The sequence below is a fragment of the Papio anubis genome, chromosome 15, assembly GCF_008728515.1.
Source record: "Papio anubis isolate 15944 chromosome 15, Panubis1.0, whole genome shotgun sequence".
Classification (NCBI taxonomy): Eukaryota; Metazoa; Chordata; class Mammalia; order Primates; family Cercopithecidae; genus Papio; species Papio anubis.
In genome coordinates this window covers 29,883,601-29,903,701 of record NC_044990.1, presented here as the reverse complement: position 1 = coordinate 29,903,701, position 20,101 = coordinate 29,883,601, and the positions used below count along the sequence as shown (strand labels likewise).

Below are 20,101 nucleotides of genomic sequence, written 5' to 3'. Positions count from 1 at the left end.
TGTCCCTGCTTTCAGTGGCTGGAGGTTCCTGCTCACAACCAGCCAGCAGACACCATGGCCCCAGGAGCCCTCCTCCCAGACACCTCCTTACACAGCTTCCTCCTGTGTCCTATTGCGGGGTCCTCCTCACTCCGCACACACTCAGGAACTGCCTCTGAACCGCCCCCTCTGCTGAGGCTCTCCATTGCTCCCTCAGCCTCCTGCACACACCCCCACCAGCCCAAGGTCGCCATCCTCACCACCTTTCCTCCCTTTCCTTCTTTTATTCATTCCACAAACACTGGGTGTCTAACACGTGCCAGACACTGTTAGAGGCGCTAGGGTGACAGCAGTGGGCAAACAAGACCAAGTCCCTGCCCTCAAGCTGCTTGTCCCTGGTGGGGAGGTGGCCAAGCCTGTGATGTGGGCAGCTGCCATGCACTGGCAGCTGACAGTGCTACGGGGAGGAACACAGCGAGGTGAGCGGGACGGGCTGGGGCATCTGTGTCTGAGAACGAGAGAGGGGCAACTGCCTTTCAGAGCGGGAAGACCGACCATTCTTCCCACAGACCTCAGTGAGCCTCCGGGGAGGGGAGACCTGCGGGGGTGAGGCAGCCAGTGTGTGTTTATCTGGGGAGGGGATCAGGCGGTGGGCGCAGGGGAGGCGAGCATGGGAGGAAACCTGCATTCTGAAGGACCCCAAGTGACACAGGGTCATGGGGAGATGAAAGGAGAGGCAGGAAGTCAGCGGGAGGCGAAGGCAGGAGGCCCTGGGAGGGACTGGGCTTTACTCTGTGGATGCCCAGCCGCTGGAGGGGTCTGGGCAGGAGTCACATGATCTGATTTGCATTGTGAAAGGATCCCTCGGCCTTCCAGTGGAGAAGTGGCTGCGGGAGCCCAGGGCAGAAACAAGAGGAAATGCCAGTGGCATTTAGAGAAGGAGGCAGCAGAAGTGGAGGAAGTGGCCGGGTTCTGCAAGCGTCCTGAGGTAGAGCAAGTGGTCTCCTGAGAAAGGACTCAGGGATGACTCCGCTGGTTTGGGCTTTGGAACTGGAGCATGGTTTGCCTGTTCCTGAGTTAGTTTCTTACCAGACGTCTCTGGCCCAGGGAATATGTAGCTCGGAACCCTGACGACTGCCCCGGCCCCATCCTGACCAGGCCATTGTGCCTTCTGCTCCCTGGGGCTCCCCAGTCTCCCCGGAACAACATCTGCCCCAGCTCTGCTCAGGCATAGGTTCTTCTGAGCAGCCTCTCGTGGCATCTTCCTACCCTGGCCACGCGAACCCATCTACCCTCTGTGTGGTAACAGCTGCCATTCCCGGGTCATGGGTGCTGACCCAGGGCACGCCAGAGGCATTCTTCCGACAGGTCTCAGTGACCCTGCTAGGGAAGAATTACCATCCTGCGCTTTCAGATTTGGAAATGAAGGTTCCCACCACAGTGGAACATGCCCCTAGCCACTCCACAGGAGTACAGGAGTTGAGACTCTGAAGCCCATGCCACGTGCTGCCCTAGATGAGTTTTGAAGCCACAGCACTGGAATGCTTTGCTAGCTTTCTTGGTTTGCATGTCTGCTATCTCCATTGCTCTGAAAGGTGAAGCCTGGCATAAGGGGCTGCCCAATAACCCAGACATTAGAGTCTAACGAGGGTTTGGGGACCCATGAGAGATCCCAGACGGCCCTCACTCCTCTATCCCCAGCTCACACTCATTCATTTTTTGATAATATAATAACTGAGACAGATAAGATACAAGTAAACATATATACAAGATAGTTGTTATGGGTTGAACTGTGTCCCCTCAAAATTCATATGTTGAAGTCCCATCTCCTAGTAACGTCAGAATATGACCTTATTTGGAAATAATGAGTTGTTGGAGATGGAATGAACTTAATTTGGATGAGGTCATGCTGGAGAAAGGTGAGCTCCTAATCCAATAGAACTGGTGTCCTTACATAAAGGGAGAATTTGGAGATGACACACACAGGGAGAATGCCGTGTGAACGTGAAAACAGAGACCAAGCTGGTGCTTCCACACACCAACGAAGGCCAAGAAGGCCAGTGCAACAGCAGGCTGGGGAGAGGCATGGAACAGATTCTTTCTCACAGCCTTTGGAGGAACCAACCCTGCTGATGCCTTGATTTTGGACTTCTAGCCTCCAGAACTCTGAAACAATACATTTACGTTGTTTAAACCACCCAGTTTGTGGTACTATGTTAAAACCAAGAGAGTAACTTAGAAAAGTGATTAAGTGTGTGAGAAGAAAAACCAAACAGAGTGCTGAGGGTTGGGGAAAGGGAACTACTGTAGATGAGGGAGGCAGAGAAGGCCCCTCTGAAACTTGGACAATGGGAAGGAAATCATGGAGGAGATCATTCCAGGGAGAGAGAACAGCAGGTTTAAAGGTCCTGAGGCAGAAATGAGTTTGCTGCATCTGAGGAGAGTGAGCAAGAAGGAGGGGAAATGAGAGATAAATAAAGCCAGAGAGGTAAGCGGCGACCAGCTGTTGGAAAGCCATAGGCCTTGGTGAAGATCTGAAGGGATTGCAAGGGCCATGGGAAGCCCTTGGAAACTCTGAATCTTGAAAGAGACATGATCTGATGCATCTTTTATGATGACGCACATAAGCACATGCACACAAATGGTCTAGATCTGGAGTGTGCAGGGTGAAGACAAAACGAGACCCATCTCAGGGTCAGCTCCAGTTTTTCCATCCACTGTCACTTTCTGCACCTCCTAGTGCAGAAAACCATGTGCTTCACCCCACAAAGAGCAGGCTTTTCTCTGCTTCCCTGAAAAACAAGTTTCTGCCTTGTGCAGTCTCGCTGGGAATGTAAAATGACACAGCTGCTATGGAAAACAGTGTCGTGGTTCCTTTCCTCAAAAAATTACACACAATTACTGTACAATCCAGCAATTCCACTTCTGGGTATACACACAAAAGAACTGAAAGCGGGGTCTTGAAGAGGTATTTATACACCCACATTCATAGCAGTGTTATTCACAATAGCCAAAAGATGGAGGCAACTCAGGTGTCCATCCTGAATGGACATGCAAAATCTATCATATTCCTGCAGTGGACTATTATTCAGCTTTAAAGGGAAGGGAGTTCTGATACATTCCACAACATGGATGAACCTTGAGGACATTACGCCAAGTGAAATAAGCCAATAACAGAAAGACAAATACTATACGATCCCACTTATATGAGGTACTTAGGGCAGTCAGACTCACAGAAACAGATAGCAGAATGGAGGTTGCCAGGGCCTCGGGGAGGAGGGATGGGAAGTGGTCAGCAGGTACAGACTTTCAGTTTGGCAGGATGAAAAAGTTGGAGAGATGGATGGTGGTGATGGTTGCGCAAGAATGTGAATGTATAAAGCCACTGAACTGTATGCTTAAAATGGCCAAAATGGTAAATTTTATGTGTATTTTACCACAATTAACAATTAAAAAATAATTCTCTAGAGCCCACAACAGTCCCTCATCACATCCTCAGTGGCATCTGTCTCTCTGTCCTCACAAAACCAGTGTCCCCAGTATTCCAGAAATGATGGCCCAGTCAATCTCCTTGTTGCATGAAGAAGATAAGCAATACCAGCTGGTGTGGATGAGATCTGAAAAGCTCTCTGGTGACGACAATCCCAGGCCTCTGCCTGGCAACTCATTTCAACCGGTAATAATTCTCTATGTCAGGTTTTCCTGCCTTTTAAGTCTTATTAAAAACCTTTAGTTGAAGCTCTTTTCTCTTTCTACCTTCTAAGGACCCAAGGGATAGTGGTGAGCATCTTCTACAGAGGAACTTTTCCATAGACTTGGAGACCATTGTTAAATTATCTTGCCACTCTGAAGACACGGAACTACCTGCTCTCACCATTTTCCAGCCCAAAAGTACAGCCACAATCCCACTGTAGAATTGAGCTTTGGGTCCTCGGACTGTGCTTCTGTCTGTGTATTTTAGGGGGCCCCAAGTCACTTCTTAAGGAGAACTCTGGCCCTGCTCACAGCACTCCTGTAGCAGGCCTCCAAAAGAGGCAGGTGGCCTTCCATTCAGGCCTGTGTTCCTACCAGGCTGCTTGGAGCTCCCTGAGAAAGGAATAGTGCACAACCCTGCATGGCCGAGTTGTAGGACACATGAGCCTATCCTTTACCCATCACATAGAGAACAGGCTCCAGGAACCTGGCTGGGAATAAAAAAGGCAAACTCACTGACACTAGCTACTGAAAGCCTGGCTGAGAGAAACAAATGGTGGGAGAGTATCTGAAGGTGCATTCTTCCCTCTGAGATTAAGCAAAGCCACCAGGAGGTGTGAGTGGGGGCTACTCTGCTTGCCCAGCCTCCCCCTGTACAGCAGCTTTTCTGAACTACATCTGGCTGGGCATACCTGGCCTCACTGCAGGCATCAGGTAAGAAAGCCTTGCGAGTCCCCTGCTGTGTTATTCGAGAGGTATGGCTGAGCACAGGCTGTTGCCACCACTGAGCATGTGAGATGCTGGGGGATCTCTGCTTCCAGGATTCTGAACTGGGACTACTTGTGCATCTAAAGCATGGTTGATTTTTCCTTCGTGAACTCTGAATCATATCATTGATGATTTTCCATTTTGCTTTTGCTGCTACAAGAACTCAAAGTCAACTTTGGGGCTTATTTCTGGAACAGTGCTGGCTGATAGAACTTTCTGCGATAAGGAAAATTTTGCAACAGTGCTATCCAGTACAGTAGCCACTAGCCACATGTGTCTAGTGCCAATGAGGAATGAAATTTAAATTTAAATTTTAATGGTGACATTAACTATGTAGTAGTGGCTATCATTGAACAGTATGGCTCTAGAAAGTATATAGGAAATGACATGCATTTTGAATGTCACACTCGGTTTAGCTAATTTTTCTATCAGTATTTGCCTTCTACTTGAAATCCCTTTGTATCTAATTGTTATCACTAATCTTCTTTCATGGTATATATATCTTTGCCAGCCATCTTAAACATAGTTTTTTTTTTTTTTTTTTTTTTTTTTTTTTTTTTGAGGCGGAGTCTTGCTCTGTCGCCCAGGCTGGAGTGCGGTGGCCGGATCTCAGCTCACTGCAAGCTCCGCCTCCCGGGTTCACGCCATTCTCCTGCCTCAGCCTCCCGAGTAGCTGGGACTACTTAAACATAGTTTTTTAAATGTGAGATCCACTTATAAATATTAAAAAAAGGATAACATAGCCATATGCCCAATTTTTTGGACTAGAAATTTCTTCTCCCTCCCCCTTTCATGTAATATAGAGTAGTTAAGATGTTCATTTAAGTGGAGGGAGTCCCAGGGTGGGGGAGGAAGAATCTTTTCTTTGGTTTCTGTCTCTGTTCTTTTTTTTCATCTGTGCTGCTTATACAAACATTAAATTTGTGAAAATTCACTGAGCTGTATATTTACAATGCGAACTTTTTGGTATATACATAATTAATAATATTCTTCAATGGAAAGTAAACAAAAACATATAAGGAGAACCTACTGTGTTCAAAGTGGAATGTCAGTTTAGTTCTATGGGGGGTCCGGAAAGATTCATAAAGCAGTCCTTGACTCCACAAAGCCATAGTTTAGTATCATCAGGCATCAGTGCAAATTTCTACAAAATTCTTCCAGGGAGCACCAGGAAGAACTGGGAGCATGTTTGCTGACAGTGAAGTGAAAATAACCAATGGGAAGACTCTTTCATGCCCCCTCTGCATTTTCCAGAGGAATCTTCAGCCATACCTGATGCTAGTAACTCCCCATCTACCTCCCTGCCCTCCCACTATGAATCAGGCAATGCCAAGAATGAGGGGAAGATACGTTTCAGGAGGAGGACAGCTTTCTTTGCATTTTATCTGATCTCAGTAAAAAAAATTTCCAAATTCTTACAAGGGGCTGAGTTGATCCCAGAAAAAAAAAAAAAATCTCAACTTTTCTTCTCTGGAGGAATTAAAATGGGAGGAGGAAGTCCCCGAAATATGGAACGTTAAGTCAGTGGTGTAGGATGAGGAAATAAATGCAATCTTTCTGAACAAAAAACTATATTTTAAGAAAGCAACTAAAAACTACCCAATCGAGATTTTCTTCAATACATAGCTCCATTCAATTAAACAAAAAAATGTATCTTAAACATTACAGTTCAAAATGGCACTCAGGGAAGATACATTGCTAAAGAGAATGTGGACAGAAAGGTTCACTCTCAACTGCTCCTCCCGCCAAGACCTAACTACCTTAATTTTGCTGAAGACTGAAATATAAATTTTTACTTTGGAAAGTAACTGACAGAGATGGGCAGGTGTGGATCTCATGCTAGCTATCTGCACTGATGCAGATGAACAGGAACCTGCCTGACATTACCAAGAATCTTGGGGGAGGAGGTTATGTGTCCTTTCTGCCCACATTAATTTAATTCCTCAACATATTACTATTTGAACAAGGGCCTGCATTCCGGAGTCACAAGATACAAATCTTTTTTCTACTCTTTCATACTCTGTTGCTCTAACTTCAAAAGCCTGCACCTATATGGATTTTATAGCCATTTAAATGTGTGGATCTTCTTTGAAATATTCTTTCCATGGTTCCTTTGAGTAGAGTCCAGGCCAAGCTTTCATACTGCATTCTCTTATTTATCTTATTAGAAGGATCAGGAGAAAAAAGTGCTCTAATTACTGCAAAAAGGAAGAAGTCACTTCAGAAACAGTCACGTTCTTTTTGGTCTTTTAGTATAAACAATATCCTTTGCATTTCATTAACTTTTACTTGGTGTGACTGTATTATATTTTGCATAAAGATTTGGCATTCTTCAAACACAGAAGACAATTTTTCTCACATTTCAAAAGGGATTATAGAGTAAATGCTAGCATATTGAATAATAAAACATTACTTAGTTCCTTATCTGCATAGTTCAAAAGGAAGACTGAAAATTATCTAGTTCCTATAAATAGTAAGTATCTCAAGGTGACCTTTCTGATGAGAAATGAGGCCTGGCTGTAGTCTAAACCAGTTGTCTGACATGTGCCAAATTCTGACTTCATTTCATGATATGTGGATTATAGTTCTGGTGCTTAAAGCCAAAACCAACAAAAACGATGAAACTTTACCTGCAATTCAAGTAACCACAATCCCTGCCTCGTAAGGCAATGTCCTCCAATTCACTATCAACTTTCCCTTTTCGGGTAGCCAAGTGTGAAAATTGAGACATCAGAGGTAGAGGCTTTTCAGAAAAATAAAGCCCTATTCTCCTGGAACTAATTTGCTTGTTAAATCAAGAAAGCCTGGGTCTGGAAAGCATTTATCAGGTAGGACCAGATGTAGGATGTTCTGTAATATACATGCTGAATTTTGAATTGAGTATAACTAATTATCTCTAATGAGTCAACCACTGGAAGGATGAGAGGAGAAAGGGGGCTGGTAATGAAGCTAAAGAGTTCACCGCAGAAGGACTAGGGCAGCCTACTTAAAATGAATTCGCTCACCCCTTCCAAGCTTAGTGAAACCAGAAGCTCCCAACGCATCGCTTTCTCCTTAAAATGTTTAACGGAACATCCTTTTCCAAGTGATCACAGGATTTCAACAACCTGCTGCCCAGCAGAAGGGTGCAATAGTAGAAGATGGAGGAGGCACCCGAAGGAAGAGAACAGCTATCTCCTCTAGGAACATCAATATATATTTTAAAATTTCCAGATAGATGGGCTTTCCTGAAGTTCCTTTGTGAGAGGGAAGAATCCAGTGGTAAAAACTTCTAAGTACAGGGGCATAGATTCAGGAATCTTTAATCGCAAACTCCTCAGCTAATAAGCTCATTTGAAATCCCCAGGAGTCATGGGTGTTTAGTGGATGCCCAATAGGGGAGGACAGAATGGGAACCTGGAAGAACTGGGAACACGTTTGCTGACAGCGAAATGAAAAGAACCAATGGGAAGAGTCTTTCATGCCCCCTCTTTTGTTGGGATCCAGTATGGCCACTTTGACTTCGACTAGGAGCTGGGCAGACGGTCACTGATCTCTCCTTCCTTGACCATTGCTCTGTGACTGGTACTATAGGGTTTGAGGCAGAGCTAACTGTTTCTCGGGTCCCCTAAACAGACAGACAGGTGTCCCCCCAGTACCTGTAGGAGGATCTTGTTCCCATCGTGGTCCTCTGTCTGCCAGCGCCCCTCGCTGATGGGGCTGCAAGGGTTGGGCAGGAGAGGCACGAGCTCGCCGATGTCCCTCACTCGGAACTCCAGCACGGACGAGTCGGTGGGCACCGGGCTCTGGTCACAGGGCAATCTTTTCAGGGAGAACTGGATGTCCACATCCAGATTGGAGAAAATAGGGAAGATGCAGAAGTCCGCTTTCTTCTGGCTGGGGCTCCTCCGGAGAATCAGCTCGTAGAACCTGAGGCTGTCGGCGTAGTTGTCGTGGCGACAGTAGACAGTGAAGCGCACGATTTCCTTGCCATAGTGCACTGGCCGGATGGCCCACAGCGGCGTCCCAGGGGCCAGTGTGAAGAAGTCCTGGCTGCAGGGCAGGTAGGGCAGGAACCGGCCGTGCACACGCTCGGTATGGTGGTGGCGCCAGGGCGGCTGCTGCAGTGTGCGGTGCAGCTGCAGGATCTGCTCTTCGCCGTACTCCTCCTGCAGGAACAGCACCACCGCCAGCGCCGGCTGAGCGCCCTTGGGGGGCTTCCGCCGCCGCCTGCATGCCCGCCTCTCGGACACCCTGAACAGCGGGAGGTCCGGGTGGATCCACGCCAGGACCTTGTCGATGGCCTCCTGCAGGGGCTGGGACTCCCCTGGGTCTGCGATTATGTGGATGCTGACCAGGAAAGGGTCCTGCGCCTCTTCAACGGAAAGCTCACCTAGGGGCACGCAAAAAACGAATGGATGAATGAATACAATTATGATTATTTCATTAAAGTGTCCAGTGATGACGTGTACAGGCTTGGCAGGAAGAGAAGTCAAATTCTAACTGAACTGACTCCATAACCTGTGATGTTCTGATCCCAAGTTTACCTACAAAAACTACTATGTCAGCACCCTAGCAGCCAAAGATGAAAGGGGTGTTGCTACGTGAATAGTTTCCAAGCTGGACAGGGTGAGGAGAACCTTGGTCCTGTATTTCATCAGGTTGATCGGTATAGAGAACATTTGACTTTATATTTATGTATCAGACAAATGGAAAGTCAAGTCTGGTGTCTTAGAAGGAACAACAGGCCCATTAGAAAAGATGCCATAGCATCTTGTGGACACCATTTAGTATTTCCTGAAATAACTGCAGGGCCTTGCCCCGTACATGTTCCCTACACAAATGCACTCCTCTGGTTTGCTTATTTCATTTGTTTATTTTGTTAACACACACTCAATGGGCTCCTTCCTACCTGCCTCACTGGGAGTGAGGCACAAGGCAAACGATGGAGGACAAGAGAGACCTGTGCTTGCCCCCTGGGGCTTACTCTACAGACAGGTCATGCCCTGGCTGGTGATGAGTCCTGCCCACAGTGTCCCCTGTTGTGCACAGTGTCATGTTGATGCTGGAAACACAAGGAAGGATGACCATTGGAGCCAAGTGCAGTGTTTGCTTGCTGTTGGAGCTTACTGGGGCGGAGGTTAGGGTGGAAGGAAAGCAGGGTGAGACCATGATTGCCCATGAAATGACACCTTTTGTGCCCCTTGCTGGGCCATGTCCACCCAGAAGCCCACACATCTTGAATGGGTCGGTTACCCTCCCTGTGATCTCTGGCAAAACACCTGAAAGTATTGAATTCCAAGCATGAAGTTGACTGTTTAACTTGGCAACACTTTCCCATGGGGTGACAGTTTTTTTGGCCAGACTTGGCATATTTCTAAATCATATAACTATATCTGATAAAAGGCTTGCCCTTTTAAAAGATGGTTCTATTTGCATTTATATAAGTTTTCGGTCTCATTTAAGGGAATTGAGACATCTTTAGGCCAATTGTGATTTAGGGGGCTAGATTCACCCAGAATCTAAATCTGTCTTTACAACACATGCCTCACAGTATCCACTAGGGGTGTCAGGCATAGAGTGATCATGTGGTCAATTGTGTTCTATCAATGTGGTGTGCTTTTCAGAATCATAACCTTGATCAAGTCACAGGATGAAAATTTTTTTGTGGTAGGTAGACATTCCAAGTGGGCTTACAAGTTCATTTCACTATGTGCAGCTGCAATAACATGGTTTTAGTTTAATCGGATCAAAACCTGTCTGAATTTTCATCCCAACTCTATTAAGTGTCTCACTTGAAAACAGTCCAGCTTGTGGTCTTCTCTCTCATTCATGCATTCATTTGCACATCTGTTAAGCAATCAGTTTGTACCAGGCACTGGGGACACAAAGAAGCTGGCACTAATTATGTATGCCCAGGCACTATCGGGTACATTTACACATACTCTGGCATGATATGCTCCCTGAGAATTGTGCAGTGCACAACCTGCACAACCATAGGCGGCAGCCCTCTGAAGACCCATAAGCCCATAAGATGAGAACTTTGTGATTGAGTTGGGAAACACAAACATCAAAAATTAAAATTAAATCTGATAAATTAAAATTAAATCTGATATATGCCTAAAAGGAAGACAATGGAATAGTAACTTGGGGTGGGGGCTAGATTCTAAAGTCACTGTGAAGAAAAGGTTATCTATAGACACTATTAACACTGAAAGTCTCCCAAATTTCCAATAAAGCACTAACTTGTAACAAGACAAGATGGCCAGACAGATGTTTCTTTAGTTGAACACCACATAAAATGACCATTTTGCTGCAGGGTCATGTACAAGAGAATAGTCTGTTTCTTTAAACACTAAACCCTTACTCATCAAACCCTGCCCTTCACTCTACAAGAGGCTTTTGGCAACCTGAGAGGCTTCTGGAACTTAAGGATGACTCAGGTAAGAGCAGAGTCAAGTTTCAGCTCTCCACAATCATGGAGTAGAATGGCAAGTGGAATCCTTTCAATTGTCTTCCCTCTCTTTCCTTCCTGCTGGCTGAGCATGTTTTCCCAAATTTATATGAGTTAAATATGAGCATAAAGCAATTCCAACTTACTACACTTGACAAAGGAAGGAGGGCTCTACAGAAGAAGGCTTCCTCGAAGAGGTACCATATGAACTGGGTCTTGAAGGGTAAAGGCAGAGAGCACATCCTCTTGCTCATGATGCCTTTAGATGCTGAGGAGATTCGGAAGTGTTTATGAAGGTATAGAACTGTGCAAAAAACAAGCACATTTGGAAGGGGGCCATGGGTAATTCTGAGACACGGCAACAGATGCAGCTGGAAAAATGGATTAGAACCAAGCTGTATGGGGCCTCAGCTCAATTCAGTAGTCGATAAGAGGCAAGGGAAGGTTTAATGAAGGGGTATTGGGATCAAGTTGGGGGAAAGCTGGCTATAGGCAAAATAAGGAGTTAGAAGACTAGTGAAGAGTCCAGACAAGAGATGACAAGGACTTGGCAGTGTAGGAGATTACATTAGTGGCCTCAATTCCTTATCCTACTGTGTACCCTTACTTTCTGCCATGTGACTGTGTAGTTCCTCCCACTAAATGGGTGGCGTATTTCCCCACCCTTTGATTTAGGATGAGACCATATGCCTAGCTTTGGCCAGGAGAAAAAGACAGCAGTGGCATGTGTTTTGGCTTGCCTCCCTGTGCTCCCAACCTTTCCATGAGAAGAACATGCTTGGGTAAGCCCACCGGTCCTGGTAAGGGGATGAAACACATGGAACAGACGCACTCTAGCTGAGCCCGCCCTAGATCAGCCAACCTTCACACCCAAAGACACAGGGCAAGAGCCACTCAGGTGAGCATGGTCTAGATCAGCTGACCCAAGACAAATGGGAAATAATAATGACTGTTGTTTCAAGCCACTGAGACTGGAGGTGGCTATTACCCAGCAGTACTTACAGATCCAGGACAGACAGTCAAGTGGGTGAATAGAAGAGGCATGGATTCACAGGTTATAAGGATGCAAATGGCAGGCCAGGGAGTCCACAGGCCTGGTGAGTGGGGTGTAGGAAAAGTTGGAGAGGAGAATACCTTAATGTTTCCAGCTTGAACAAGTGATCTGATGTGGTTTAGCTGAAATAGGAAATAGAGGAAGAAGGGCAGATTTGTGGGAAAAGACAGAAAGTTGCACCTTGGCTACTTGGCTTGAGATATCCAAATGACTTCGAGGAGAGATGTCCTTTGGCAACTGGAATTTTGTGTTGTGTAGGTGAAGGGCTGAATTTAAGGATGGGCCAGTTACTTTCAGATCATATTCTCATTTTTATGCAGTTATCTGCTAAGTGTGTGCCCCCATATAGACTTGAATCATGAAAACTCATCATGATGGCTAGGAAAACAATCAGAATTCAGAGACAATTCTGGCCCTTTTCTTTGCTTGCCCTTTCTGCCTGCCTGGTTTATTTCCGTTTGGTTGAACATTCATGACGCTATCGGTAGAAGTACAGTTGACGCAAAAGTAGTAACGCTGCAATGAGATTTCCTGCCAGTCACTAACTCCACTAAAATTAGGAGAAAACACCACTTCATCTAAATGGATTTCACTTTTCTCTGTGGCCTTGAACTCCCAACAGTGGATACATGCGACTTTGCTAAACATCAGTGAATGCTCCATGTAAATGGAAAAGGACAGAAAGGCTTTGAACAATCTGGGGATCAAGAATTTTACCTGAAAAAATTACAGATGATTTCAATGACGGGGGGAAAACACCATGCAAAGTAAAGGAACATCTGGGAAAAGAAGCTGCCAGGGCCACCAGGCAGTCCCTTCAAGGTCCTGATCCCACCCCCAGGTGTGCATGTGGCCAGATACACAGGGTGACATGTTAGCTAACATGGGTGCTTTCTCCATGTTCTACATGTATGAACTCGTTTAATCCTTACAACCACTATAGAAAGGGGAGGTGCTATGATTGTCCCCATTTTAGAGAACAGGAAATTGAGGCACAGGAGGTGAAGTAGTCTGCCAAGGTCACACAGAGTAGGAGCACTAACTCCAGCTTCCGAGTTCCGTGTGCACCATTAGCCCAGGCTCTGCAAAGAAGTGTGCTCGCCTCTCCACTGTATCCGTTTCACAGGAGAGTGGCCAGCTGCCATTCTCCATCCATGTGTGGCCACAGTGGCTCCCATCTGGCCCCTCTGCACGGCTCTCCCACCTCATTCTCACTGGCTTCATTCCCGGCCACCAGCCAACAGCTCCATTTCTTGGACACCCACTTATGTTTCTTTCCTCTGGCCCCAGGACTTGGAGGAAGAATAAGCTAGAAACTGCCCTCCCTGTTGGCACATGCCCAGGTCTTCACATCTCAGCAGTGCCCTCAAGGGCAACTCAAACAGGCCAGCACCACAGGTGGGTGCACAAGTGAAAGGAATGCACAACAGTGACCCAAGAAAGCCTAAAGCATGGCGTGAGCGGCTTGGGTGTGAAGAGGCCCAGGAGAAGGTGGCTTCTGAGACTCCCCAGTGGAGTTGTCAGGGCGCTCAGTCCTGTGCCATCTCTATCAGTTACACAAGGGTTTCCCTGAGAGCAGTAACAAAGACCACGCTGAAGTCTGCATGGATGAGTGAATGTTTACAGCTCTGCAGTAGGGCGAAATGCCCGGCCTCAGAGCAGGGGGGTGAGCTGAAAGGCATTCCACCAAGTACCAGCTCGCCTGGCAGTTTGGGAGGCAGCCAAGAGCGGGCGAGCCAGGATGATGAAGACCCAACCCCGAGAGCCCCCTCTGCACTGCGTGAACCAGGGACATGTAAGTGGCTAAGACTCTACCCCAGAGGAGCTAAGGAGAATGAGCAGCAGCATTAGCATGCTCCGGCCATCACTAGCATGTACCCGCTGCACGTGACCTGAAAACACACAGCAAAGAACACAGAACGCAGCTTCAAGCTGTCATCAAGTGTTAGAGTTACACACCCCCCAGAGAAATGTGCCTCTGTGGAGCTGGAGAGGAAACCAAGTATTTGAGGGGAAGGACAGAAAATGTGAATAATTAATTGCCATGAAAAGTCTCTGTGCCTCCCTGGAGAAGCACAGACGACATCACTGTGGGATGGGCTCTGACTTTATCATATCTATTACACGTCTTCTCAAAGGACCTAGCGAGCACCTGTTGAATTAGGGTAAAACACAGACCAGAACCAAACAGAGCAGTGGCACAGACTGCCCCAAGGCTGGTGGGAGGATGGGAGCTGCTAGCACACCATTAACAAGGCTTTTAAATTAGTTTGTGTTTCCCTAAGGAGAAGGGAGATTCTTTTTCATTTGATTATAGACAATTAGGCTTTCCTTTGATAACATAAAATGAAAACAGTGTTAAAGAAAGCAGTGCACAAGCTCAGGCCTTCTATGATGCAGAAAGTGTACTATTAGCCTGGGCATTTGTTATATATATATTTTCCAACATTTTACCTCTCCTGTGTATCCTGTTTTTGGCCATTTAAATTTAACAGAAAATTCATTTAGACAATAGCAACCATTTATTATGCTCTTATTATTTGCCAGACATTGTCCTACAAGCTTTATGTATACTATCTCATTTAATCTTTAAAGCAACACTATGATAGATGAACCACTAACGGACCTGCTCAAGACCATTTGGCTTGGATCTGTGCTCCTCACCAGTACATCCTCTCACCTCTCAAGGGCACAATCCCTTTGATACAGGAGATGGAAAGAAATTATTTAGGCATATAGTGAGTGTAAAAGAGTCCTTGGCAGAATTTTAACAAAAAAGCAGCCCCCAAATCATTTCTTTTCTAACAAAGAGCAGCCTGAAAATTCGAGCTGTAGACATAGATAAGCAAGCTGGAAGCTTGCACGGATGAATGCCAGCAGCTGCGCCAATAGAAAAGGGCTACCTGAAGGCCAGGTATGTTCAACATGGAGGCTCCGACTTCCCTGTTCTTTGTCCCCCATGTGTACAGTAAAGGAATAGGCAACATGGCGCCTGCCAGGTAGAGAACCCATCTGCATAATAAAAGATTACAGTGGGGGACGGCCAGATTTTCGCAAGCTGTGCAAATGGCACACCTAGTCCTAACCAGTTTTTTACATCTTATGCAAATAGCACACCTGCTCCGACCAATCTTTTGTGCCCTATGTAAATCAGACACCACCTCCTCAAGCTCATCTATACAACCCTGTGCATTTCGTGGCAGACCAGAAACCCGCTTGGGAGCCCTCTCTTGGCAGGAGATAGCCTTTCTCTTTCTTTCGCTTATTAAAGCTCTGCTCTTAATCTCAATCCTTGTGTGTCCACATCCTTGATTTCCTTGGCGGGAGACAACAAATCTCGGGTATTATTCCAGACGAATGACGCCACTTCACTTGGAGTCATCGTGTTGGTTTTTCTGCCCCAAATTGGCTGGGGCTCTGAAATCATGGCTTAGCTCCTTCACCCACCTTAGGTGGGAGAGCCTGCTGTGAATGGGCTGGCCGTTTCGCCTGGGTGGGCATCCTCAGCCGGAGTCTTCAGAAGAAGAGGGCAGGAGACTCAAGTCCTGCCTGTTGACAGACTTCCGGGTGCTGGACCTACCTCAATGCTGCCTGTGCCAGGGCCCCTCACAACCACTCTCTGCAGTCTTGGGCTTTAGATCAGCCGTGCCTGCACTGCCTCTTGCTGCCTGGTGCCTGCCAGACTAGCCCTCCTCCCAGAACTGGCCAATGGGTGTGTCCCCAGAGCACCCCTCCCTAGCAGTGGGCATGTCTAGTTGAAGGTATCTCTCATTCCAAAGGAAATTCCTGGACAAGTCTCAGGATATGACAAGCTCAGGTACCCCTTTCTAGAATTTTTGGGCAACGATTAATATGATTGTCACTTTAGATATAATTTGTCACTCACAATTTGCAATTTAGTTGCATCATTTATTTAATCAAAGAATGTTTACTGAGCACCCATCATGTGCCAGGCACTAGAGGACACAGTGGTGAATAAAACAGTCTCTGCCTTCAGAGAGCTTATAATCTAGTGAAGGAGACAGACAATAAACAAATATATAAGATGCAGCCGGGTAGCTAAGTCCTACAGACACTTCACTGAACACACACATGCTCAATGTGGTTTCCAAGGCAGCGGCTGTAACCATTTACCATTGACTGAATAAACTGCCGTGCACCATTCCAGTGCCAAAATTACTGCCAACTCCCCAGTGCCCAGTAATCCCCCACGAGGCCAACAGACTGTGAACGAGGGCACCTCCAGCTGTTGCAGGCTGTTTGGTTTAGGAATCTGGCCCTGGAGCCTGGCTTGAGACCTGTATAAGGTTGAATAAACACCTTATTTGCATTTCTAAAGCCCCCATCAATGGCACTGAGTGGCTGGGGAGCTGGGATACTGGTCTGCCAACCAGACCCACATGATTCAGTGGCAGAAAACTCAGGTGAGACGGTGCATCACACACACAACAAAGACACATCCGGGGCACCGGCTGACACCGTGAATAAAGACCAGATCTGGGCTGGGCGCAGTGGCTCATGCCTGTAATCCCAGCATTTTGGGAGGTCGAGGCAGGTGGATCACCTGAGGTCAGGAGTTCAAGACCAGCCTGGTCAACATGGTGAAACCCCGTCTCTAATAAAAATACAAAAAAATTAGCCAGGCGTGGTGGCAGGCATCTGTAATCCCAGACACTCAGGAGGCTGTGGCAGGAGAATCATTTGAACCCCGGAGGCAGAGGTTGTAGTGAGCCGAGATCACGCCATTACACTCCAGCCTGGGCAACAAGGGCAAAACTCCATCTCAAAAACAAACAACCACCACAACAACAAAAACAGATCTGAAACCAGGAGGGAAAAAGGCTCTGGGCGACGACGAACACAAAACTCGCAGAGGGCTGGCCTCCCCACATTGAGGCATTCCCCAGAACGCCAGAAACAAATGCCTTCAGAAATGGGCCTCCAAATTCCTTCCTGGGAGACGCTATTCATCCGGAATGTAATGAATAACCTGTCTTCATCTCTTTTTTTCATAGTTTCAGAAGCCAGTTCTTTGAAACTCTGAACTAATTAAAAATACGTAAGCAACTCCTTTACTCTACCAATATTTACGACAAAATCTCAGACTTCGTTAATTCTTAGTAATTTTATAATTTTGACAAGGCCTGTTGGCCTGCAATTTTGGGCTGTGAAAGTGGCAAGGCTGGTCGCAGTGCTGGAAATAATGACCTGTGGTGGCAGTGAAGTGACATATAGGATTTTTAACATGGAGATCCAAACTGCATTTATAATACAGATCATAAGGTTCTTCCTCAGCCTGATTTCACAGAAGTGTCCTGTAATTGAAGAATTGAGCCTAGGCTGAAATGATTAAGCTAAAGCTTATATTTTCATTTGGCAGAGGAGTACAATAAGGGATCTTTCTGGTCTATAGGCCCTCTCACACTTTTATAAGAAGGGTGGCTTTGCTATAACAGTTATTCGACTGCCCTCTCATTTTTTTTTTTATGATTTGCTGCAGAAACAATGTCAGTGATGTGGATGTCTAATTCATATTCCTGAGCTCATTCTAAAACCAGGACACTATTAAGAAAAAAAAATATAGAAAGTAAGGCAGATACTTTAGACACCCTGCTGTTCCCCCCCCCCCCCCCCCCCCCACTCGGAAATGGGACATCCATCTTACTTTAAATGTATTTCTAAGCTTCATTCAGGTCCATCATTCTGAAACATACACTCCTGATGGGAAAAGGAGGGGGAGCAAAAGCCAGACACTAACCAGAGGAATGACAGACACTTTAAATTCTGACACAGCTTGACAGAGATTCTGGGAGAAGACCAGGAGGTTGATATGTAATTAGTCTGAGGAGGTGTAACTGCAGCTAGAAACACTTAAACATCTCTAGCACACGTGTGTAAGTCCTTGGTACTGCAAGAACTTTGAAAGTTTATGAGACGGTAATGCAGGTCTGACACACAGCAATGTACCATGCTTAATGATGTAGTAAGACTCCTCTTGCATAAAAATTTGACAGTTCAAAATGCCTGAAGAGACTATATAGCATTCTACACAGAGTCCTTTCTTCTACTCAGTAATTTTAATTCTCTGTAAACCACATTATGTGCTTGTCATTTTCATTTGTAGCAAAGTCTTCCTGAGAAAGTCAGGATCTCAATGAATATTGGAGATCCGGAGATGACAGAGCAGGGCTTAGAAACAAGAGGAACAGGGCCGGGCGCGGTGGCTCAAGCCTGTAATCCCAGCACTTTGGGAGGCCGAGACGGGTGGATCACGAGGTCAGGAGATCGAGACCATCCTGGCTAACACGGTGAAACCCCGTCTCTACTAAAAAATACAAAAAACTAGCCGGGCGAAGTGGCGGGCGCCTGTGGTCCCAGCTACTCGGGAGGCTGAGGCAGGAGAATGGCGTAAACCCGGGAGGCGGAGCTTGCAGTGAGCTGAGATCCGGCCACTGCATTCCAGCCTGGGCGACAGAGCCAGACTCAGTCTCAAAAAAAAAAAAAAAAAAAAAAGAAACAAGAGGAACAGAATTAATATTCATCTTGTATTAGGAAATGAAAGAAATCTACCAAAAAGAACAAAACAAAAAAGACAAAAGAGAAAGTTAGCCTAAGCCTATCTCAAGGATTTGTTCATCAGGAAACTCCAGGCCTCCCGGTCTTACATTAGAGCTCGTGGGAGGAATCCTTACAATTATATTAGTTAAGATTTATTTTAAAAAGGGATTTATTCTGGCAGGATGTTGAGAAATCAGATGGACAATGATTAGCTGTTGCAGCTCTTCTAAGAAAAGCCACTGTATATGTGCTTATAAAACACATCCTGAACGCAGTAGACGCAGCAGTGATGAAATCCAGCATTGGCTTTGCTCATGATCAAACGAGCAATGTAGGAAGTGGATGGAGCCTGGCGACTCATTTTTTTTTTTTTTTTTTTTTTTTTTTGCCTAAAATTCAGTGGAATAGTCAAATATTTTGAAAATTTTAATATAACACTGACAAGTCTCCAGTCCTTGTTCCTAAGTCTCCTTAGAAAATGTGTACATTGGGCCCATTTGGAGAACAAACTTACTGGACATGACTAGAAAACTAAGGATGGGTAGGACAGTCAGTCCAGCCCCCTGATTTTACAATTGAGGTCAGGCCACTTGTCAATGGTGGGTCTAGAAAGAGAACAAACATCTCCCAACTCCCAGTTCAGGGCTTTCTCCTTTATATCTCAGCTGCACCTAGTCCTGAAGTGCCTGCTCTCATTGAAGGCCCCAAGGACTCCAAGTAAGAGGAGACATAGCTTGTCCTTGCCTTTGGGCTGCTTACAATCTTATTGAGAAGCCAAGACCTTCACATGTGACAAACATAACAAAAATACAAGATACATTCTAAATAATGTGGAGAATGAAATGCAGAAATAATAACCAAGTTTCCCTCTCCCACAGTTTTCTTAATTGCCTTGGGGCCCTTCGGCTACAGAGTCCTGGTTGTTCACTGCTTCAGGGAGGATGGTAGCAGATAAACTTAGTAATTGAATTTCTGAAAATTTTGTTTTAACTCATAGCAGAGGAAATGGTCTTGAAGGGCAAGTCTCTCTATTGCAAGAGCCGGGCTTTTGGAGACAGAAAAGGCTTTCTGAGCCAGAAAAGGCTGAAAACCTAGAGCAGAGGGTTCACACTGTGAACCGGAAGACGGAAGAACATGTGGGGCTGCAAGGGCAGCTTTTCCAGCTCAGATGCCAAGTCTGGGCTTCTGGTGGGAGGAAGACAACTGGAAGGAACCTGACAAAAATCTGTATGCCAGAAGGGTTCTGAGAAAGGATCATGGATAGAACCTCCCCTGGGCTGAGCCCTGCAGGCATTGGGATCCCTGAGAAGAGCAGGACTGTGTCTTCACTTATTAGGGGGTGAGGGCGGCAGCTCAAGATGAAGTTTAGCTCAATTATAGAGAAATAAAGCAGTACTGCTTTTATATCTGAGTTGGTGATGGAAAATTCATACTCTTTATAATAGGAGCTTCTTATAGGAGTTCTCAATGAAGAGCAGAAAGTGTTATAATCTAACAGATGGCGAGCCCTTCATCACACTGTCTAATAGAGAGACCTCCAACTTCCCAGTTCAGGCTATCTGTGGCCCTACATGTTTGAGCCTCACTCTCCTTGAGTCTGGGGCAATGAAATATTA

The 20,101-nt window shown here is 46.1% G+C and overlaps 1 protein-coding gene and 1 long non-coding RNA gene across 3 annotated transcripts in view; one reads left to right on the top strand and one right to left on the bottom strand.

Annotated features, from left to right (window-relative positions):
* Window positions 1-4,955, top strand: part of LOC108582888 — a 47,960-nt gene extending 43,005 nt beyond the window's left edge. For both annotated transcript variants that reach the window (XR_002518373.2, XR_002518372.2), the window contains exons 4-5: window positions 3,511-3,655; window positions 3,744-4,955. This is a non-coding gene — a long non-coding RNA (uncharacterized LOC108582888). The remainder of the gene's footprint in view (window positions 1-3,510; window positions 3,656-3,743) is intronic.
* FAM124A (family with sequence similarity 124 member A) overlaps window positions 1-20,101 on the bottom strand; it is a 61,312-nt gene that overhangs the window by 23,273 nt on the left and 17,938 nt on the right. Inside the window, exon 3 of the mRNA XM_003913899.3 lies at window positions 8,079-8,812. Coding sequence (XP_003913948.1) covers window positions 8,079-8,812 — 734 coding nt within the window. The remainder of the gene's footprint in view (window positions 1-8,078; window positions 8,813-20,101) is intronic.